Below are 22,967 nucleotides of genomic sequence, written 5' to 3'. Positions count from 1 at the left end.
GGCAAATGAGTCTTCTATTTGATCAAAAACCAGTAATAATGTTCTTTTTTTAAATAGGTAATTTTGATTAAGAAACTCTTTGCTTATATTCTCTCCTGCCTCCTTTGTGCTGATACTTTTGCTGCTTGTTCTGTAAGCTGAACTGGGGGGGGGATTGGTTGGCTGAAAAGTAAAACAATGTTACAAGAGCCTAGTTTTAACTGGGATTGATTTCCTGATCACGTTTATCACTGGGTTGCACAAGTCCTTTTGTCAGAATCAGGGTTTCAGGGACAAGGACAACTAGAAACAGTAGAGGGGGGCAGGATGACCTTTTCAAGTACATGGCATTTTACTACCCTGATTCCATTGTAATTTTGAGTCAGTCTAAAATCTAATTGCTAAAAAAGGTACACTCCCCCCTTTCCTCTGTTGTGTGTGTTGGGATCTTTGCTTATGCCTGCAGTAGTCAGGTAACAGCATATGACAGAAGCAGGGCTATATCAAAATAAAGTGTATTTCGTCACATTTAGGTGTGAGGTAATGGAAATATTCCAGCAGGTTTTCACTGAGGTCTAGTCTGCCAGAGTGTAAGTGACCACAGCACTTCAGCTTGATATTTCAAGGTCACTTTGTATATTCTGCTCATCTTTGTGAAACAGTATTCCCTCAACTTGTTTCAGATTAGTAGAGATGTATGATTCATTTTGATAGAACAGTATTTTAAACTTGTTTGCCTGATGCTTTATCAAATGTTTGTCATAATGTTCACAGAGGAGTGATTGTTCAGCCCTTGCATTCAGACTCCTCACCTGACATAGAGCTCAAGCTAAAGGAGGGTCAGCTGTTCCACAGGCAGAAGAGACACTTCTGTGAAAAGATTCTGGACCTCTGTAATAAAGGGGGAATGGGATCCCCGTTGACTGACATCCTAAAGATCTGCAGTTGCTTTTGGGAATGGAACTGTTCTGTCTATTGTTTCCCATATTCTTCCAATAGAGTGCTTCTCACACTGTACTTTGCATTAGAAATAAGAGATTAAAAGTTAAAATGGAATAAACCTAAGAGCCCAGGAATATAATGTAGAAAGATACAAAGAGGTATAAATATGTTTTTTATATGTGAATCTCTATGTTATGTAGAGATATGCTCACATAATATATAAAATATATGACTATAACATTCACAATTAGGTGTTTAATCTATACTTATCTACTTTAGAAGTTCAAAGTTGTTAATCTTTTTATGTCCTCATTGTTTGTTTCAGGGTGGTGAACCAGTACCAGGAGTTAGTGCAAAATGAAGCTAAATGTACTGTGAAAATGTTTCATAATTCAAGTGGATCAGTCAGTCATCTTTCTCCAGGGAAGGAAATGGAAGTGAGTTTATCAAGTTACGCATTTCTTTTATTTGTCCTTAATTATTGAATTAGTAGAATAATTTTTGCTATCCACATTTAACAGTAAAATAACCTAAAAATGTCATCCTGAATGAATTTTTAAATGTGTTATGGTCATGATCATTCAATGTGAGTATATTGGAAAAGTTAGTGGAAAGCATTTATGTTTCCAATGTTCAAATGTTGTCTTTTAGCTGTTTTGAGGGGTGGGGGGTTTGCTGTGTATCATGTAGTTAGCTCCAAAGTTTTGTTTTAGCATTTTCCCCTGTTCAGATGAAACTTTCATAGAGCAGTATAGTAAAATGCAGCTGTGTGTCTTGTTTTGCAGGTCAGTAAACACAGAAGCAGATGGAGTAGCTGAACTTCTTTTACCTTTTAGAAATTCAAATTATTTTCTCTTCAATTTGAGGAGGAAAACTTTAAAAAAAAAAAAAAACACCAAAAAAAAAAACAAAGGCAAAAAAACCTTCAAACAAAAATGGCAAAAAAATAAACCCAAACAGACAAAAAAAACCACCAAAAAAACCTCCAAAACACAAGCCCCAACAACTTTAAAGTGTGTATGTTTACATGCACACGCATTTCTACATTTCCAGTATAAATTCTTGCATTCCCTAATTTTCGTGCCTGTTGGCATTGCCTTATGTTTTACTTGCTGCTTCTGGCCTTTTTTGGTCAGAGTCAGTGCTTTAGCAGTGAGCTGTATGTTATGCTCCACCTAGTAAATGAGATTTGTATCCACTGGGGTATTTCCTAAATACCCTAAATACCTTCCTATGAATTAAATTTCCCCTAAATATCTATTTATGAACTCCCAACAATGTGTCTCTGAAAGAGGTAGTTCCTGGTGTCAGCCAGACCAGCAGCGTTCCAAGGCCAGCAGTTGCAGAAAGGGATATGAACGTTTCTCTGTATGAGTGCACACATACAGGCATGTACATGCACGTGTGTGTATATACATTAAAATCATACAGTGATTGGGGTGGAAGGGTACTTGTGGAAGTCAACTTGCCTGCCTTTCCAAGCCTCCACCAAAAGCTGGACCAGAGTTACTCAGGTTACTGTATTTAATCATCATTGGAATGGGGCGTTGGTCTTTATTTTCAAAATCAAGAAAGCAAGAAGCAGATTTTAATAGAAGAAGAGAAAGGTAGTCCTCAGAATTTTCCTCAAAAGATTCGTTTTTATAAGCAAGTAATTAGAAAATTAGAGGGACTGTCTCTTAATACTGAGAATCAGTGGAAGCTAAGCTCACCAAAATGGGTGATTCTGCACAATGCTCTGATTTCTTAGCTCATGCACATCTGATTGAGACTCCAGTAATGAAATATTCTGTTCACTATACTGCCAGCCTCATTTCCTAGTTTCAGCATTTTGTGAACTGTATGTTTGTGTAGACATTATTTTCATTTATGGATACCTGCTTTATAGGTAAAAACACATAGACTGTAACTGTGAATGTGTTTCACTGCTGAGTCTTTTGACAGTGTCAGCTATTGGAATAATGGATTTAGGGTCTGTTGTGAATGACTGAGAACTACAGACTCGAGTAGCTGAAGTAGATTTATGTTCAGACAACCTAATAATTAGGTTATAAGAACAAACAAAAAGGCTGCATCTTCTCTCTGAAAATATGAAGTTCTTGTCCCACTGAAGCCAGTGGGGAAATGTGTCTTGATTTCTCTGCATTCAGGATTTTCCTGAACTTATTTCAAATCCTGCTCCCAGAATGAAGAATTCTGATCCTGTTCTTTAAGTCTGTCTTGGTTGAAAATGGCAGGTATATATGAATGAATGAATGAATGAAATTATGTAATTTTTCAATTAAAACCTAAATGTTCTGTTACTTCAAGTGTATTTGTCACTTTTGCATTTGTGAAAATTACTAAAAGAATTTCAGAATTATGGAGTAAATGAAACTCTTTAATTATTTTACTTACTTCTTTGCTCAGTTTAAATTTTTACCAGCATTTTCATGCTGCTTCTTGATGGTAAACACGTTATCTAAAGAGAGTTCATCTGAAATGTCTGAAAGGAATTTTGTCGTAGTTCTGAGAAGCCTTAATACAAATCAGTCGAATTGTCTTTTCTGCTAGCTATGTGGAAGCTCTTATCATTGCTCTGGTAGTGTTAATTTCTCTTTCCTCCCAGCAGCCAGAAAGTGTATCAGGCTCTGTTCAGTCTTCAGTACTGGGGAAAGGTGTAAAACACCGACCTCCTCCTATCAAATTACCTTCAAGTTCAGGAAGTAGCTCTTCAGGTAATTATTTTTTGACTCAAGTGTCTCATTTTAACACGTTCTGCCTGTTGTAAAATGACAGGATATCCCTTTAGTAAAGATCTAATAAAAAAATACCAGCATCTTATCTGTGAGAAGAGCATGTTTTTTTGTGTTTTGTTTTTGTTTTTTTTTTAAATTTCTGATTATATTGTTCACAAAATTTTATCCTAATATTCAAGTTAACATGTACTCACAGAATAGTAATGTATTTTAATTATGCTTTTTCAGGTAATATTTTTAGTTCACAACAGTCAAGTGGCCATCTAAAATCCCCAACTCCACCTCCTCCTTCTAAGCCTCCTGGTCTTTCTCGGAAACAATCTATGGATCTTAATCAAGTTAGCATGCTCTCTCCAGCTGCCATGTCTCCTGCGAGCTCTTCACAAAGTGAGTCACGACCTAAATTCTCCATTAAATCTTAGGCTTTTGCATAAATGCTTCCTGAGATAAACTTCTTAACCTGTGGAATGATGAATTTTAAGTGTACAGTGTACCCTAAATTGTATAAGTTGTGCAGCTTTAGGCAGGTCTCTTGTTCACTGTATGTATTTTATGTTTATTGTAACTGTGTTCGTTTTCTGTATATATATGTATGCACCCTCTGTGTATACGTTTTAATACATTTTATGCAATTAGCATGATCTCCTCATATATGAAAAGGCTGGTAGATGATGTGATGAGATAAAATTCCAAAGTGTAGATTTTTTTTTCCTCCAGTGTAAAAACAGTATGTTAGATCAATTTGCCTTTACGTAATTTAAGCATCTGGTTTTTAAAATGTTATAGGAGCTGGTGCAGTTGTGTATCTATGTATGTATATAATCTGATCAGTCCCAAGGTGATGATACAATAAACAATAAGATGATTTTTTAAAAACACTCCTACACTGTTTTACAAATCATTGCTGATTGCAAGTGTGGTGGTGATGCTGCTGATGATAGCACCATATTCTCAGGTGTTAAAATGCAAATTTCAATCAGAAGTGACATCCTAGTTAAAGTATTTTCATTAACACTGACAGAATCATTGTAATCATAGCTGTAGATCATAAACATTTTCTAAAACATGTATGCGTCTTGAGCCATTTCGTGAACAGATCTGTACAAAGAGGAAAACCATAGCTGCAGCTTCTCAGTTTTTTTATGAATAATTGTATACTGCACATTCCAGTATCCTGCATGGTATTATAATATGCTTTTTGCATTAAATAATTTAAAATCTGGGTAGCTCAAAAGGTGTAACTTCTCTGCCTTCTTGTTTTGCACAAGATGAAAAAGGAAACTTATGAAAGTTTTCTTCCAAAATACTGAGTCTGGTTTTATGTTAGTATTATGAATTATGTAAATCTGCTGCACACAGTTGTTACTTTAAGGCTCTGGTCACCATTCATATTTATTTCCTTTCTTTCTGCAGGACACGAAAGCTAAAAAAAAAAAAAGAAAACCAAAAAAAACAGCTCAAGCTTTTTAGGGGTTTTGTTTTGTTTTTCGATTGATAGACTTTGCCTACTGCATCCACAACAAATACAGCTGTATGTGCTACATTTAAGCAGAGGGAATTACACAGTAGATTTTAAAGATGCAGTATTATCCTCTGATTCTTAAATATTAATTAATTGCTTTTTATTTGGTCAATATTTGGCAAATGGCAGTTTGACTGTCTGATGAAATTTAGATCAGCCCCAGGATTGTTGAAATAGTACATGTTCCTGCTGACTCTCTTGTTTTCCATATCTTTTTAACACCATGCTATTGTGCAGGCAGTACATGGATACTATTTGTTTAACAGTTTAGGACAAACATTAATTAGGTTAAAATGGTCACTAAGAAATTATTTTAAGTATTCCTGAATGGAATTACGACTTTATGTACAATAAATTATGGCAGCCTTAAAGGAAAATAGAAATTGGTGTATGCCACAAGGAATGAAGCATGGCAAATGGGTTTTCTTTGTGATATACTGCATCCTTAACAATGAGTGTGTGCTGCAACACTTGTGTCGTGTAGAAATTAACACTTGCAGTCTAAAAAACAGAAGAAATTGTCAGTGCTAAGTAAGATTCCATTAACCTTATTATACAAAAAGGATTGGCCTTTTATAACAAACTAGCACTTTTTATTTTTCTCAATGAGCAGGGTCTGGAACTCCTAAACCATCTACTCCTACTCCAACCAACACCCCTTCATCGACCCCACACCCTCCTGATGCTCAGAGCTCAACTCCTATTACCCCTTCTGCCACCCCTACTCCCCAAGATTCAGGCTTCACCCCTCAGCCCACTTTGTTAACCCCGTTTGCTCAGCAGCAAATGTCTCTGAGCCAGGCACTGCCTGTAATGACCATTCCTCTTTCCACCATGGTAACATCCATTACTACAGGAACAACCTCCACCCAGGTCATGGCAAACCCTGCAGGACTTAACTTCATCAATGTAGTGGGCTCTGTGTGGTAAGTCTTTTGTTATGATGGTTTCTAAATTTACCATGGGGGTTGGTTGGCTGGTGGGAGGGGGTGTGGTCCAGGACTGTCCACCATCCATTAGGGTAAATATTTTTCAGGATGTGCAGTACAAAACAGATCATTCACCATCTAATTACAAAGTGAAGAGCCACTAGAAACTATTTGCATTTCTCAAATAGAAGTCACCTACTATTAGAATACTGAAAAGATCTATTAAGAAAGGCCTTCATTGCTTTCATCTTTTTGGAGTCATATAGGTTCATTTCTTCAGGCTTTATCTCAATTTAAGTGATTTCTGAAGTTTTGCTCTATAAGTTTGAGAACATCTTTTTATTAACCAGAGAGGAGGTAGAATATCATATGGAGACCAATCTAAATGAAAAATGGGAACAGATTTGTTTCTATCAACTTAGAAAAGCGTTGAGGTTAAACAGTCTTTGATCCTTAAAACTCATTCTGTGGTTTGAAGAAAATGATAAATGCTGTCAAGAATAGATTGTATGGTATAACATGAACTGCTTTTTAGACTAAGGAAAATTCTACGATTACAATGGTCAGTGTAAGACACGTAGTGTGCTTCAATGCAGGTATCAGACATTTATGCAGCTAAGGTGTTCAGCAGTTGGTCACTGTTGATAAGTTAGAGATATTTTTAATAGGGGAAAAAGAGAATGCAAACCTGTTCCTTTTATGATAGTACAACCATTTTGAAAACCTTTTAGTATTTCTAGAATAAAAGGACCACTTGTGGTTTATCTTCCTCAGTTGATAGCAAAGAAGAAAAAAAACTGTATATGCCAATAATATGGAATGTATTTGTTATGCTCTGGGCAAAACAATTTTTTTTAAGCTGCAGTGCTGCTTTATCCATAATTGCATAATTTACACCAAGCAACTGTTTTACTTGCCATAAGACAGAGGGCAAAAATTTAGTTATTCAGGTTTACTTGTGCCACTTGGGTTTGATGTGTTGTCTTTCCTCTTCTACAGTGGAGCACAGTCACTGATGAGTGGTTCAAACTCTATGTTGGGGTGCAACACTGGTGCCATAGCCCCTGCAGGTATAAATCTGAGTGGCATTTTACCCCCAGGAGGTCTGGTACCAAGTGCGCTGCCCGCTGCAATGCAGTCTGCCTCTCAAGCAGGTCAGTGTGACTGAGTGGAAAAGCTGCCCTTCAGACAGGGACAGTGTAAAAACATTTTGTGAGAAAAATGGACTGAAGTGGCCATTGTGTGAAGAGGGTTGTGTATTTGATGGCTGGAGCTCAGGAACAACAAACTTGCTTTTGTATTCGAGGTGTAGGCTGTGTTGGAGATTGTTTGAAGATGGTTTTTGGTGAGCTAGGCTGGGGATACATAGTCAAAACCTGGATTGTTTGGTGTGCTCAGTAAGAACTTTGAAAGAAACTTCAAATTCAAATGCAATCTTTGAATTGCATTTGCCAAAAAAATGGAATTGAATTTTTTGCCAAAAAAAAAAAAAAAAGGCATGACTGAACTCTAGAAAGAGGCTTCACTTTTTAAATGTATGGGGCATTTTATTCTGGTACTGCTTTATTCTTGTACTACAGTTAAGTAGTTCCTCATTGCCTTCAAATGCAACTATATAAATCTTAAAAGCACAATTTAAATATCAGTTTATTTTTTCTGAACATATAATAAAGAAAAAAATCTAATGTATGATTATAGAAAGAGAAGAGTAAAAGACTTCAAGATATCTGTCCCTTTTGCTAAGATAGTCAAATCTGTCTAAGCCATACTGAACCAATGTTTATCTAAACTGTCTTTAAATACCTTCACTAAAGAAGATTCCAATCTTTCTCAGTAGCTCTTTGGAGTAGTTCATTATCCATGCAAAATGTTTCCTTCTAATTACAGTGCATCTCCTGAATTGCAATTTTTTTTTCTCCTATACCTTTCAGACGTGAAAAATAGTTGTTCACTCTTTCTCTTTACCTTCTAAGTATCAAACATGCTGTCATGTCCCACATTTGTCTTCTCTTTCTGATAGGTTGTATTTTTCAAACCTTTCATAATCCTGTCACTCTTTTCTAGACTGTCCAATTTGCTTACATCCTTCTTAAAATGTGATAACCAAAACTGGACACAAGCCTGAGCTTGGCTGATTTACCACTGTGGAGCACAGCAGAATAAATGCATCTCATCTCTTTCACAACATTCCTGTTAACATTTCCCCAAATGAGGTCTGCCTATTTTTTATCTGTATTTTTTGCAACAGCATTACCTTAACGTAAGAATGGCTTTACTGGTTTAGGCCAAAAATCCATCCAGTCTATATTCTGTCTCTGACAGTTGCCATTAGAGGATACTGAGGAGAGAGTATAAGATGAGGCAAAAGTGTGAAGTGAAACATCCCTTGTCTACAACTGTACCTCTTCTGGCAATCTACAGCTTTGAGACTTTCTCAGCTGAAGAATATCCACATGGATCTTTGTGCTTAAAATCCTGTGCTAGATTTCTAGTCTGTGGATTTATCTAATTGGTTTTTGAATCCATTAAATTTTTGGAATCTCTAAGGCATCTTGTGACAGTGAATTTTATAAAGTAAACTGTGTGAAGAGGTTCTTTTCTTTTGTGTGCTCTGTAGTTTGTGATATGGATGATTTGGGTATGTTTGTGACTTACTGTAACTTCTCATGTCCTTCCTTGCTGTATAGACACAAAGCTAGTTACAATTTTGTACTTGGTCATTTGTCTTTTTTTAATTCAATGTTAGTGAGTTTTGGACCATTTCTTCAATTCACAAAGATCACTTTTAGTCTAGTTCTGTCCTTTCAAGCACCATCAGCCTCTACCAGTTTGGTGTCACAGATTTTTACATGCTGTGCTGTCACCCACACAACAGATGAGAGTAGTGATCTGATCTGGGTCTGTGCAAGACCTCCTGGGCTTCTATTTGATAGCTGCTGTCTTAGGGGAGCATTGCTCAGATTTGGGGTGGGATTGTTTCCTGTTAAAGGTTAATAAGAGTGTATTGCTTGATTGAGCCCTTGGATTTTTTTGGATTTACTGTACCAACAGTAAAACTTTTTAAAGGAAGAAGGATCACTGACAAATAACTGCTGTGGTGTTCTCCACAATCACCTTCATTTAAATGCATTAACAGGTTATAGGTCACAGGGTGTAGTGGTTAGTAGTGGTACAGATTTCTTTTCATTTAGTCAGCTCTTTTGTGCTTTGAGCCTGAATAACTGTGAACTGCATTATGGAAAATGCAGCATTGTATTAAGTATGAAATTTACACTTGCCAGTTTTCCAACTTCAAAATGTTTAGAAATAGTCCCAGTGAAAAGGTGTACTGCAAAGCACAAATACAACTGAGTAAAGACTCACTACTAATAAAAAGATGTTTTCTTTAACAGGCAGCCCATTTGGTTTGAAAAATACATCAAATCTTCGGCCCTTAAATCTTCTACAGGTAATTGATATACTTGGACACAATAATAATAATTTCATACCTTTCTGTAGAGACCTGCTTAGTGCTGCTTACTGTGCTGCCCCACACAGATCTTTGGAGCCAGTTGGTCAGACCATTTACTGCAAATCGTAATTGCTTATTTAAGAGGCTTAGAATAAGACAAAAGACTACTTCCATAGAGATACCACGTGGAAGTTATATTCCTAGCTCAGAACAAAGCAGATAATTCTCAGTAACAATAGATGCTGACATTTGGATTCAAAAGATTAATCCTAAAATAGAATCTTTCAAGATTTGCCTAAGCTTTCATTGCAGATCATTCTTTATACTAAAGTTACCATTACAATGTACAAAATAGTGTAGTAGAATCACTCAGAGGTTACACACAGAATGCCTGAAAGCCAAGCTCAGCATGCACAGATAGCTGCAGTAACAGGTTTAAAGAGCTTCTGGTCTAGGAAATGGAAGTTCACATAAGATAGGGAGTTTAGAAGGTCTGTAAATGCTTTCTTTGCACTAAGCAAAGAAATACATACAAACATGAGCAGATGTTGTTTGTTATGTCAGAGTTGCATTTAAAAGCAGAACAGGGACTGTTTGTGGAACTGGGTGGAGTTCCCAGACTTTGAAGTCAGCTGCCAGATGCAGGTGCACAATTGCAGCTTCAGTGTTCCACATATGTTGCACCATGCTTCAAAAAATTATTACCAGCTTTGCTACTTCCTCTTCCCACTCCTGTACACACTCCAGAAACATGGCAAAGGGCAGGCACAGGAGGTAATTACGTCAGACTAGAGCTCTTCTGTAGAATTAAATGCTTGTATTCTAGTGATTCCACGTTGAAGGACATCCTTTCAAGCTAGCTCTGCCACTCATATAAACCAAGGACAATTTGGCTGAAATAAGTGCAACTGAAGCTGGGGTAAGGGAGAGGAATCAAGGCCATTTCACTATCTATTAAAATTCAGTGGAATGTTTTGAAAGTGGAAATTATATACAGTGCTTTTGAAGACTGGCATTTACCTTTCAAATATCAGTATAGTATCTGCCATTTTAATTAAAATAATTAAAATGTATTTTTCTATGGAAGTATCTTGCTATAAGTTCATGGAAGTTTGTTTTCAGAGCATGAGGCTTTTTCACAAACAGCAACAGTTGTAAACTGATTGATTTTAAAGGAACTTTAAAACAAAAACCAAGCCTCTAGGAAATACATCACTATCAATACTGTGTTCATCCTAGAACAGTGGGAAACTCAGCAGTTTGATTAAATTATGCCTTTTGTTTTAAATCTTTAACAGCTTCCAGGTGGTTCACTTATTTTTAACCTGCTCCAGCAGCAGCTGTCACAGTTTTCCCCATAGCAACAATCCCAGCAGCCTACAACCTGTAGCCCTCAGCAACAGGGAGAACAGGTGTGTGCTAACAGCCCTTAGTCTGGGGTGCACGGATGAAATAGTTTCTCTTATTCCCCCCATCTCCACCAGTAAATGAGCCATTACCCAATAGATCTGAAGCAGAGGGGGAGAAAAGCCTTCCTCCTAAACCTTCTCAAACAGCAAAGACTGACTACAGTGGCTCTGTTGCTATGGCTGGAGCTGGGTTATACTCCTTTATTTATATCCCACATAGAAAAGCTGTAACAAACCAACTGGCTGAGCATTGTCTAACTGTGTCATGAAGAGACCCAGCCCCACTGTATGAGTAGTATAAAATCAGCTTAGTGCTATGTTTATCGTAACTAATAGATACATCAGATGAACAGAGAAAAAATGCAGTCAGGGTTATTACAGAGTAACTAGAATTTGTTACTTACACTACTGTGAGTTGGCTTACAACCCTCACTGCTGTAGTTCAACAGAATTTTCTTTGCACCAAAGGAAATACCAGTTGTCTTTAAAGCTGTAATCTTAAGACATTAGCTCTACTGCTGCCTGCAATTAGTGTTAAAGGCTTTAATCACTGAGGAAGTCTAAAGTCTTGATAGAGACCAGTCTGTCCTCAAAATGACAAATTTTGAGTGGTCAGTTGCACCTTAAAAATCCTAAGGTGCAGGTACCAGGTCAGTACTTAAAAATCCTAACCAAAGCTGATGCAGCAATTTGGGAAAACTAGCTGCTCTGTCTTTGTGTTCTTCTTCCCAGACATAAGACTCTTTACTGGATACTCAAGTTTGTCATAGTTTCACTTGTGCTACTGTAGACTTCATAAATAAGATGCCTCTTTCAAATGTTTTATGGTATATAGCCTCCTGTGCCACAGGCCTTGTTCTGGATTGTGGGACAGTTTAATGGGAAAGTTTCAGATTTGTTCTCAGCATCCAGATCTCTGAATGCCATTTAGTAGTTGAGTTACTAAAAAAAAAAATCATGTGACCTTGTACTGTTGGGTTTTATTTTCTGGACGTTGAACATCAAGGGTGTTTACAAAACGGCTGATGTAAGCATAGTCCTTGTGGCAGAAAGTTCTTCTGGAGAAAATCAATCTGCGCATTGGTTAAATTGCCCTAGGGAACTTCTCTCGTACCTTGCATTATAGAGTAGGAAGTCATTGAGTAAAATGAGCTATTAGGAACACTAGATGCCTTAGCTTTTATAGGGATAAGAACGTATGTGCTCACAGTGCTTAGTGGAAAAAACCTAGGCCCAAAAAGAACAATTTTCTGTGCTACCAACATAACATAAATATGCATTCTCATCTCATACTTAGGGGTTTTCCCCCACGGTGGTTCTATGACTCTTAGTCATCATGGAGGTGATGATATCTCAATGAGCTCTCTTTTGGTCTGGTTTTCCTAGATCTTAGTGGCATTATAATGTAATGGTAAAGAAGCATTGCAACTCCTGGACTGCACCAGCTTTTTTCTGACTGATAAGCCAAGTTTTCTTGGTTTGTGCATATAATGTTTTATTTCCCTGTGTTATAAATCAATGCATAATTTAAGTTCTAGAAGAGGTCATAATTTAGCACCCTTTGACTTCAGGGCACACTAGGTCAGACTACAGTAATTCCTTTTAATGTGATTTAAAGTGATTACCGTGAAAACTATTCTGTCCTGAAAATGTAGTTTTAAAAGCAGGTTTTCTATTTTTATGAAATTAAGGAGTGTGTGTCACAGTATGAACATGGGAGTGTGTCAAGCTTTGCACAGTTTGATTAGGACCTTTGTACGTGGATGATTTCAGGGGCCCCTGAAGACTTTAGGGCTGGGAGTGGGACAGGAAATTGTTGTAAGATTACAACCAAAAAGTGTAGTCTCTGCTACACTGCAGAGAAACTGACAACTACATGGGACTTCTGTTGGGTAACAGGAGCAATACCATTTCTGCCAAAACAAAGCTGTTTTGGGTGTTCAGTATCTGTTTGTTCTGCTGTTAGTCACTACATTATAGCCTGTACCTACACGCACTGGATGACATAGCATTAAATGTTTTTAAATGGCACTTCAGAAGTTTGCCTTCGCACTGGCTTTATTTGCTTATTCGTTGATACGGAAGTTTTGTAATAAGGATCAAGCTTTTCATTTTTGCTAGGGGTCTGACCAAGGTCCATCCAATCAAGATCAGGCATTATCTGCCCAACAAGCTGCTGTAATTAACCTGACTGGAGTAGGGAATTTTATGCAACCTCAAGCCACAGGTATGTGCTTGCTGAGCCTCCTTTTGGTAGCTAAGTGTTTATGTTGATGAATTCACACTGAAATGAAGTTTGGTCTTAGGGAAGTCTTATGTTAGATCAGAATGATTTACTGTTTATTATCAGCACATGAATTATATGAGAAATACTTGACTTCTAAAGCATGCACTTCTCTGCTTTGTTTGGCAGTTAAGTGCCATCAATTGGTAGTATCACATGAAAGTAAGTTACACTTGAAATGAAAATGCAGGGAACTTCATGCCAGACTTCATTAAGGAATGTTTCCTTAACTGTGTGCTTAACATCCAGTGTGAGAAACCTTTGTGTCTCCACAAGCACTTCATAATCTAACTATGTTCTAACTAACAGAGTATGTATATCATGTATACTTTTTTCTGCAGTGTTTCCAATGTGACTCTGAAACTAATTCTATTGATCCCCCTTTCCTGTTACACTGTACTCCTACATCTTCCTCCCCTGACCAACTCAACCTGACTTCTTTGACCTGCCTGCTTTCCCCTTCTCCTTTCTCAGTGTTGTCTCAGCTTGGCTCTGCCGTGAACAGACCTGGGCAAAGCCTTCCTCAGCAGAGACTCCAGCTCTCTTCTGCCTTGCAACAGCAACAACAACAAGCCTTGCAGCAGCAGCAGCAACAGATACAAGTAATCCAGCAACTTCACTCTGACTGTGTTTAAAAAAACAAAATTAAAAATACAATTCTTGGCTCCAAAATCAAAAATATTGCCCTTTTGGCTCTCTTTTTAACTAATGCATTTATGGTCTCACAAATTGAAATTAAAAAAAAAAACCAACAACAAAACCAACATGTATTTGGCAAACTGTCATGCAAGACCTGAAATCTGTGGTTCTCTCAGCTTGGAGCACTGAATTTATTTTTATTCATTTAAGCCCTCCACCTTCCTGATTTGCAAACATTCAAGGGGTGCTTGTGGCACAAATCTAAATACTATGCCAGGTGCCAACAGATTTCAAAATGGCATTGACGAAAGCACCTGGAAATTCAAATGTGGCACTGCTACAGTCAGTACATGGAAGCAAGAGCTCTGCAAAGCATTCCTTCAGCATTCAGATGCTTCATGAAAATATTTTAGTATTTTTTTAGCACACAGTCTCATCTTTGCAGTACATTCAGAAAATTCAAACGATGCATACACTGAGAAGGTATTACATTAAAAATGTACTGTGTAACCCAAACACTCAGTGAAGTTGCTGAGTTACTGCAGTTACTGCAATGAAGAGAAAGGGCAAAGAAACAAAGCTGTGCACATACACATGTAAAATGTTAGCTTGTGCCCTCAGCAGGCTTCTGTGCCACTGGTGCTGCTTGACTGTACCCATTGCCCCAGTACATGGTGTGTTCCTTTTGTCAACCTGGTGCTTCCTCATTTTTTTCTTTCTTGTCCCTCCCCCTTCATTGTTCCTGATGTGAAAGCTTTATAGTCAACACTAACAAGCTTTTTCTCCCTTCTCCTTCATGGCAGCAGTTGCGATTCTTGCAGCATCAAATGGCTATGGCAGCGGCAGCAGCACAAGCAGCTCACCTGCATCATCAACAGCATTCAGGCAGCCACTCAAAAAGTAAAAGGAAAAGAGGCACACCGGCCCCTCCAAAATCATGAGACTTGCCTCCCCCCAAAAAAATTGATTCAAAGGGGGGTTTTTTTCAGATTATTAAGGAGAAGGCTTAAAATTAAATTAGTGTTTTATATTACTTGTGGGAAAATGAATTTTTGACATTACACTAAAAGAAATGAACTGATTTTGGAAGCCAACCTTACAGAACTTAAAAAATTCATCTATAAAGTGGCTAGAGTCTGGTTTCCTCAAGTCACATAATTTTTTAACAGAATGTTTTATCTTGTATTTTTTACCACTCAACAGCATTGTACATAGAATAAGGGTGAAAAACATTTTAGAAAAAATGAACTTTGTAAATGTAGTATTGGTATTTGTTTATTTAGTATGAAAGGTTTGTGAACACTGTAACAAATACAATTTTTACAAATCCATTTTTGAAAAGAGCTCTCTTTTTGTTCACTTGGGTGTTATACTTTTTATTACTTTGTCTATCAGCTTCTTTACTTCTTTGTGTCTTGTAATTGCTCTGGTGATACAGTCCTGAAGCTTGGCTCCTGTAAGAGGACTTCCACCTAAACATTGAAGGGAACAATATGATTTTCTACTTATACTTCAGTTACGTGTATCTAACTGTGATTTCCAAACATGAGTATAAATACAGTAATTGTCATGACCAGCACCTTTCACCTGGGGAGCATACAGCTTTCCCAGCCCTAGCTTCAGGCAAAGATAATGGAAACAAACTAGAGCTGTAACAGGAGACAAAATTTGTCCTCTGCTATATGTAGGTCAAGCTGTGACTCCTTTTTGAACTTCAGTCATGCCACCATCTTAAAACTCCTTTCAAGAGCAAGTAATTTAATGACTATTCAAGCACTCTATTTCCATAAAGCACCTGCATCTCACAAAGCAAGGCAGGTACATAATCTTTTCTTGACCTAACATTAGGTTTCTTTGTAGTGAATTTAGAAGTACCTGGTTTATGGACAGAACACAGTCTGCCTTCTTCATCAGTTACAATGGTTACTGTTCCAGTTGCTAAATCTTCTTCTTCAGCAGTTGGATCAACAATGAGTAACGTGCTTGTGAAAGAAAAATGCATGCAGATATGTTGGTATCCATTGCTCCATTAATGTTATTGTAAAATACAATTTTTACTGTAGTCTTACAAAATACTTGTAGATGGATTTAGTGCTCAAGCTTTTCTGTTTTCCTATCAAAATGCACCAATTTAAAAAAAAAAAAGGAAAAAAGCCAAAAACTGTGGGAGATTCCACATAATCAAGTGTGGAATGACTGTGGAAAACAGGCATAAAAGCTGTAGGTTTCATAAATTTGTGACACCAGTGAATTGCAGGAAAATGCCACTCACCTGCCATTTGCAGTAAACAATATGAAATATTGCAGTCATTATTTTGTAGTTCCACAAAAGACTAGCATTGGTTTTAGGCGTAGGCTGCACTAATTTCTACCAGACACCTTAAAGCAAAACTAATTTCCAATGGTAAGTTCACCTAAGTAGTTCTCAGTTTCTTGTCAGTGAACTCTAACATCACTCAAGACGGGGAATAGTTCAAACCCAGATTCACTGGGTTGCTTAAGACAGCTCATTTTGGCCGTCATACCTCACATGAGCAGCTCAGTGCATGGCTGTTGCTGATGTACAGGAGCAGCTCTGCACCAGCAGTCCTCAGCCACAGCCACACTAACCAGCTATCTACCACTTTCATTTTTTCAAGGAGGCCTTTTATGTAAAAGAAAAATGCCTCTGGAAGCCAGAGTATGTAAAGCATTTTATTTTAAGGGCTGTGTCAACAGCTCTAGAAAAACTAATAAACCAGAATTTAAAAAAAAAAAAAACCTCAAACCACACATCACAAGCACATGCCTCCTCAATCTGTAGTTTTAGGAGCTAAAAGGAGACTTAAGTAATGTGTTTGATGCAACAGCTGGTTTCAGGGAAGGAAACAAACCCCAACAGACACTTGTGGAAAGCTGCCTTCCACATGCACCTTTTTGGTCTATGTGTAAGTATGTGTGATTTGTGTGTAAATAATATCCTACTGACAGCTGTCTGTCTGGTATGTTACCCCAATGCTCAGTGTACATCAAACTTCAGACCCACCAGAAATGGTATTAAAGCAATTAACAGGGCACTCTAAAGTACCAAGTCCTGCTCTGATGCATTTTGGTAATCACTTGGTCAACATTTGAGATGATTGCTCTCCCCACCCCATTTGTTACTTGGATGAAAGGCCCTACTACTGATTTCTGTGAATACAGATTAATGTGCCATAACCCTGCACAGAAGAGATTTAAATCTTGAATAGCACAGTGAGCACTATTGTCACTTTATACTTTGCAAATGGATCTCACCAGACTGCACATCATATAAATAGCAGCAGAACACATTCTTAACGTTATTGACCTAATGAAGAGCCAGTAAACAATTTCAGATGAAGTTATCAGATGTGATTACTTTGAATTTTCATAATCAGATGCTTTTCCTACATGAACAATGACTTAAGTGTGCTGGTTACACTTCACCTTGGGTAATTACGTTTTCAGTTATCCACAGGTTCTATTGTTCTGACTGGACTGTTACTTCTTACTTCCTTTGTTGACTACATCCTTGGAATAAGCTGTTCAAAAACTACCATCTTTTATATCAGTTACTTACGCAGGCGTCTAAAACGTTAATTGCATTGGTAACGTTTTCATCTCAAAAGATACTTCAAAAACCTAAAACAGTACCTATGCCTGTACTTTTAAGCTTATCCTTTAGGTTGGGAACTACTTCTGCTTTAAGCCACAGGAAGAAGCTGTACAGACTGCACTTTGTTCTGCACACTCATTACATCACAGAACTACAGGCCTGTTCAATGAGAGAGGCCATGGATTTAAGATGGATGGAGCAGCGCTGCCTGAGGCTCCACACTGGTCACAGGCAGAAGTGCAGAAACATCACTGGTGGCATCCTCTGTCTTTCATTTGTTTTATAGACACTGTTGTTTCCATAAAGTACAAAACAGTTTAGAACTTACTCATCAAATACAGCAAATGATGTGGCAACCGGATGTTTTCTGATAATCAAAGGATTCTTCTGTTTTAAGTTAACTTCTGATAGACCAGTTTCTTCATTTATCGTAACTGACGGCAATTGTACTGAAGAGATGAAACGAATACAATGGTCTAAAATTAAACATTGCTGGGTTTAGCAGGCCTAGAGATGTTGACAACTACTGAAATATTGAAGCTGTTCTTCTAAGCCACTGAAAATCAATCAGAATAGAGTTTTGCCTACATTAATGGTACTCTACAAAAAAAAATTCAAGAAACTATTTAGCTTGGAACTACCTGTTCAAGGAAGTTATTTGCTTTTTGTACCTAAGGTAACAGAAGCTTTTCTCCTTACACAGAAGTTTTTTCTACTTCTAAAATGCCACACAATTAAAATACTTTGGAGTCATATTTAATGAAAAGCATTTTTTCCCCAGTAATGTCTACTGGACATAAAAAATTAGGAATATAGTCTCATGTCATGAGCTTTATATATCTGTAGAAACAGTACAATCTGACCTTCAGCTAACTCTTGCTGTGACAACCCATACATTGTTGGAGACAAGGAGGAAAAGAGCAAAGTAGCTAGGGGAATTCCAAGGCTGGCAATTCAGTTAGAAAGGGAGGCCTTGCCATCAGCTTCCCTTTAAGCTGCTGCCTTCATGCATCTACAAGCCACATGCCTGTGAACAGTCAGTCCATACAGTTTTTTACGAACTATAATCCATTAAGCTAGGAAAGGAATATTCTGTCATGACAAAGTATTTGTGTAAGCAAAGCCTCCAACTGCTCATTCTGCCTACACAAAATACATTATCAAAGTAATACCCTGATTTAGATGTTAAACTTGTTCATGGCCACTGCTGAAAGGCTCAGGTATCCGACACCAAAGAACACGTGGCAGAATAGCTGTTAGTCTTTTAAGAAAGCAATAATAAGCATACAAAAAGATCCTGTTTTCCAGGTGTTACACACCTGTGGCACCCCACCATCATTTCCACCTTGTGTTTGCATTCAAATGACAGGAAACAAACAGTCCCATGAACCAGTTACCTACTTATCAGGGTTCAAAACTAATGGACTTCTCCAAGCAACACTAATCAGAACGTCTCTTGCTGTAAGGAAGACTTACCATTTTTTAATGCTGCCAACAAAGCAAAGACACTGGCATCCAGAAGGTTTCCATCATAGTCCAGACATATGATGTCACAGTATAACACCCAAGCAAGCTATCAGAAAAGGTTTGCACATGTGAGATATTACATCAGCTAAGCAAATGGTGCAATATATAAGAAAATTCTGGCCACATTAAATACAGATACTTATTTCTATCATTTGATTTTCGCACTTAACATGTAAACCAAGCCACGAAGACTGAAAAGCAAAAACAACAATCAAACCCCCTATAACCCCGAATACTTTTGTATTTGTACTTGTGTACAAGTACTGTGATCTTGTTACTATCTCCCTCTTCATTCTGAGATACAACTTACCTTGCCATTGGCAATACACAGATCTTCTTTCACTATCATCTGTGAACTAAAATAAAATGAGAGTAAGCAAGGAAATAGAAAACTGTCTTGCAGAGTTGCTTGTATTTTAAAAGCACTAAGATGGTTCTTACTTTTCAAGCACATCTGCAATGAACTGGCTCGCTGCTTGAGCCTCTTCACCCGGTGGTCCAGAGCGAAACCTCTCTGCACAGAGGGATGGCAGCTCTACATTTGGAACTAGGCAGCAAGAATCATTAGTCATTAACTGAACAAAGCAAGCAATGGGTAATCAAAAATAGATAAATAAACAACAGACGCTCTTAGTACCATTTTACATACTTCAAATGAAAGGCAAGACCAAGAATTTTTCAGTCGAGCCTTCCTACTTCTCCCCTCAAAAATAAAAGTTATGCATGAGTTTGTATTAAAGAACTTGTAGTACTCTCTGTACTCAGAAACTATATATTCCATGGAAAAGCACATAGTCCTAGCTACCACTTTCTGTTTATAATCCTTCTCTGACTATCATGACCCCACATAAACTCTTCTTTATGTGTTAAGTGCTCTTCAGCAGATCAAGAAACAGCAGCATTTCCATCCCACTGCCTGACTTTACTGGTATGCTGTCTGCTTTTCATCAACCATTAAAACCTGAGCCTTTAGACTTGAAGCAAAAACATGCATAAACATTCATGAAAAAACTCTAAGCATAGTCAAGCTCACTGAAAACAACAAACTTGGGAGATGCCTTAGAAAAAGGGGATTTCATCTAAGCTCTCAGTTCCATAGAATTATTTTATTTCCAAAGAAACTCCAAACAGGAGTGAGGAGGTACCACCAGAACTTACAGTTCTTTGCGAAATAAACAGTTTTTTATTTCACTGTTTTTAGGAGTTACATTTTTTGCCTACTGGGACTTTGAAACAGAAGTTAACATGCCTTTGCACAACCCTGCATGCCACTATCTTTTATAGATTACCTTTCTCCCTCTTAATATACACACTGCTGCAGGTTTCTTTCCATGCCCAGCCTGGAATCAGCAATAAAAACGTAGCTGTATATGGAAAACTCACAAGCAGAGCAAAGGGAATTCTAGATTCCTAGATGTCAATTTTGAAATTAATTTCAAGGGATGTAATACAATTTGGTCCAAATTCATTCTTTTAAGAAATCTTCACAACAGAATCTTACAACCTTTTAGCTGAAGCAATACAAAACCTGAATAAGATCCATACTGAAACACTTACCAATATATCCCTTATCAGCAGAATCCACTGCTGGTGCAGCAAGTTCCTGGAGAAACAGAAAAGAAAAATGAAGACCAGAATTTTGTCCAAAATATTTTCCAGCTGTTCTATATACAAATGGTTGTTTTCTTCCAGTTACCATGACAATGAGATTTACAAAAGCCATTTTTAATCAGTCCTTGTCTGTAAATTTCCTATGGAAAAACTCAGTATAGGAATGAGCAGTCATTTGTCTTGTAGGTCATGGCAGGCCAGCAGTACAGTTGAGGCTACAAGGCATTTAATAGTCCAGCCAGCTCATTCCCAGTGCCCTTACTGATCAACATTCAGTAACTTTTCAATTACAGAGCTTTTATCTAGAAATAAAAAAGACTTTAGTTTTGCACACATCTTTCCCCATACACAATGGGCATCACAAAAATACATGTTCTCAGACTATACAGGTAGGATTATACAATTACATTATATATTAACTTTCAGGTCTGGAAGTAACTCAGGTGAAAGACTGTAATTGCATCTGACTGGCACATCATTGTAACTCCAAGGGTGATAAATTCTAAACACAAATGCATGAAGTCAGCTAACAGAAAAATAAAGATAAAAACCAACCATACCGCTTTTACTCCACAAATCACCGTGGTATTTCCTAACTTCACCAGGGCAGAACCATCTGCAGTTGTAATTGAACCTGAAGAGAAAAAGGACTGTTCAATAAAATCTATTTTCCATTCAAAGGGTGGTAAATAACGTCCAACCTTCACAAAGTGTTTACTTTCCATCATTTTATACTAAACACAGGCTAAGCAAAGTCTCAAATGCAGAGTGGGACAGAATCTCAGTATTAAACAGTCAGTCACACAGAATGGCTGAGGTTCTCCAGCCTGCTGAGGCCTCTCTGCATGGCAGCACAACCCTCTGGCCCATCAGCCACTCCTCCCAGTTCGGTGTCATCTGCAAACTTGTGAGGGCACCTAAATTGTGCTGCACATACAGGAGCAGAACTGACTAATTACATTGTGCACATTGGCCCAGGAACAGGACTGAAAGCAATGCTCAGGGATACTATCGTACCACCGATTCTCTTTCATGCTTGTTGAAACTGTAAAGAAAAATCCTTCCTCTTCCTGGTTTCCAAATGCAAGAATCAAGAAAACCAATCAGCAAGTCATTAAGGTCACTACTATAACCTGATATTAATAATAGCTCCCCCATTATTATTATTCCACACAAGCACTTGCCTATGTTGACAGTGGTTGTCCGAAATTCACCTAACTCTCTTCCATCAGGCCGACAATTCTCTTTCTAAAGAAAAATCACAAAGTTCAAATTAGAAAACATATTTTATCAAATAACACAATAATATTTATGCTACAGAAGTTCATAAAAAATAATATTCTCTTCTTTTTAGCAGAATTGTACAGCCTCAAACATGCTAGGGAAATCTCGGTCACCCTCTAGCTAGCTTTTCATCAACTGATACATAGTTTGTGGTTGTAGACCTGCAAAAGAAAACCCCTGATTTTTAAAATCCATTTTAATTTATTTTGACAATATAACAATAGACTGATTGTCTCAAGGGTAGGTACTACAAGAGGCTAGATTCAGAATATCATCCAAGAATGAACTGGTAACTTAGAGTTTCTACCTGTCTGCATTGTTTAGTGGAGCTCTTAAAATCAGACTGAACTAAAGGTAAACAAAAGAAAAACCCTGCACCCAAAGAAAACCCAACATTCAAATACCATCAGTCAGAAGCTGTACAATACATAACCCTTGTGTTAGAAACTGAAACAATATTCCATCATAGATCTGAATTGTTACAATTTCAAGCTTTTCAGAAGCAGACTTTTGGTTGAATTATGAGAACCCAAACTGACTGCATGTAGTGGTTTGGTCCAAAATACTCATTACTGTTTATCTTCTGTGAGATAAGAATTGCTAACCTATGACACTGCAATAATACTGGACCCATTTCTAAGTCAATACAACTTCAGTAATAGAGGAACTAATTTAAGGTGACAAAAGTCAGTGTTTTTCCTCCACAATTACAGTGCGCATGGCTAGCAGCAATAGTCTCTATTATTAATTTCTGTAGCATCTAAAAGCCTGGTTTGACATAATTTTGTACTAGACAAAAACCTGCATCACCATCTTGGTCAAATTTAAACTGAACTCCTTTCAAGACCAACAGAAGCATTTACCCATCAAGATGAACAGCACCAACACCAAAGATGGAAAGAAAAACATGTACTGAAGAGAACAACTGTTTCTCACTTGCTCAGGGAGTTTCTTGGGGTTTTTTTTCAGTTTCCATTTCCATAGTTTCAGATTTCCATACAGACAAGTTAGAGGAGTGGAAGCAAGCAAGAAAAAA

The 22,967-nt window shown here is 37.5% G+C and overlaps 2 protein-coding genes across 14 annotated transcripts in view; one reads left to right on the top strand and one right to left on the bottom strand.

Moving 5' to 3' along the window:
• Window positions 1-15,224, top strand: part of SUPT20H (SPT20 homolog, SAGA complex component) — a 29,995-nt gene extending 14,771 nt beyond the window's left edge. For 2 of the 10 annotated variants that reach the window (XM_048295117.1, XM_048295115.1), the window contains exons 16-24: window positions 1,247-1,358; window positions 3,533-3,638; window positions 3,888-4,046; window positions 5,795-6,107; window positions 7,110-7,264; window positions 9,503-9,558; window positions 13,092-13,197; window positions 13,729-13,856; window positions 14,697-15,224. In XM_048295117.1, coding sequence (XP_048151074.1) covers window positions 1,247-1,358; window positions 3,533-3,638; window positions 3,888-4,046; window positions 5,795-6,107; window positions 7,110-7,264; window positions 9,503-9,558; window positions 13,092-13,197; window positions 13,729-13,856; window positions 14,697-14,834 — 1,273 coding nt within the window. In that variant the 3' untranslated portion in view covers window positions 14,835-15,224. Of the gene's footprint in view, window positions 1-1,246; window positions 1,359-3,529; window positions 3,639-3,887; window positions 4,047-5,794; window positions 6,108-7,109; window positions 7,265-8,174; window positions 8,324-9,502; window positions 9,559-13,091; window positions 13,198-13,728; window positions 13,857-14,696 lie in introns of those variants that run through there. The other 8 variants (XM_048295114.1, XM_048295113.1, XM_048295120.1 and 5 more) reach the window with 7 other exon arrangements.
• The window catches only part of EXOSC8 (exosome component 8), a 9,645-nt gene continuing 1,828 nt past the window's right edge, over window positions 15,151-22,967 (bottom strand). For 2 of the 4 annotated variants that reach the window (XM_048295127.1, XM_048295125.1), the window contains exons 3-11: window positions 21,832-21,895; window positions 21,208-21,281; window positions 20,594-20,639; window positions 19,478-19,583; window positions 19,347-19,392; window positions 18,986-19,082; window positions 17,838-17,985; window positions 15,769-15,875; window positions 15,151-15,365 (exon numbers count right to left, since the gene is read on the bottom strand). In XM_048295127.1, coding sequence (XP_048151084.1) covers window positions 15,250-15,365; window positions 15,769-15,875; window positions 17,838-17,985; window positions 18,986-19,082; window positions 19,347-19,392; window positions 19,478-19,583; window positions 20,594-20,639; window positions 21,208-21,281; window positions 21,832-21,895 — 804 coding nt within the window. In that variant the 3' untranslated portion in view covers window positions 15,151-15,249. The remainder of the gene's footprint in view (window positions 15,366-15,768; window positions 15,876-17,837; window positions 17,986-18,985; window positions 19,083-19,346; window positions 19,393-19,477; window positions 19,584-20,593; window positions 20,640-21,207; window positions 21,282-21,831; window positions 21,896-22,967) is intronic. The other 2 variants (XM_048295128.1, XM_048295126.1) reach the window with 1 other exon arrangement.

The sequence above is a fragment of the Corvus hawaiiensis genome, chromosome 2 (assembly GCF_020740725.1).
Source record: "Corvus hawaiiensis isolate bCorHaw1 chromosome 2, bCorHaw1.pri.cur, whole genome shotgun sequence".
Classification (NCBI taxonomy): domain Eukaryota; kingdom Metazoa; phylum Chordata; class Aves; order Passeriformes; family Corvidae; genus Corvus; species Corvus hawaiiensis.
Note: the sequence above shows the minus strand (reverse complement) of the source record. Positions and strands in the feature narration are given on the sequence as shown.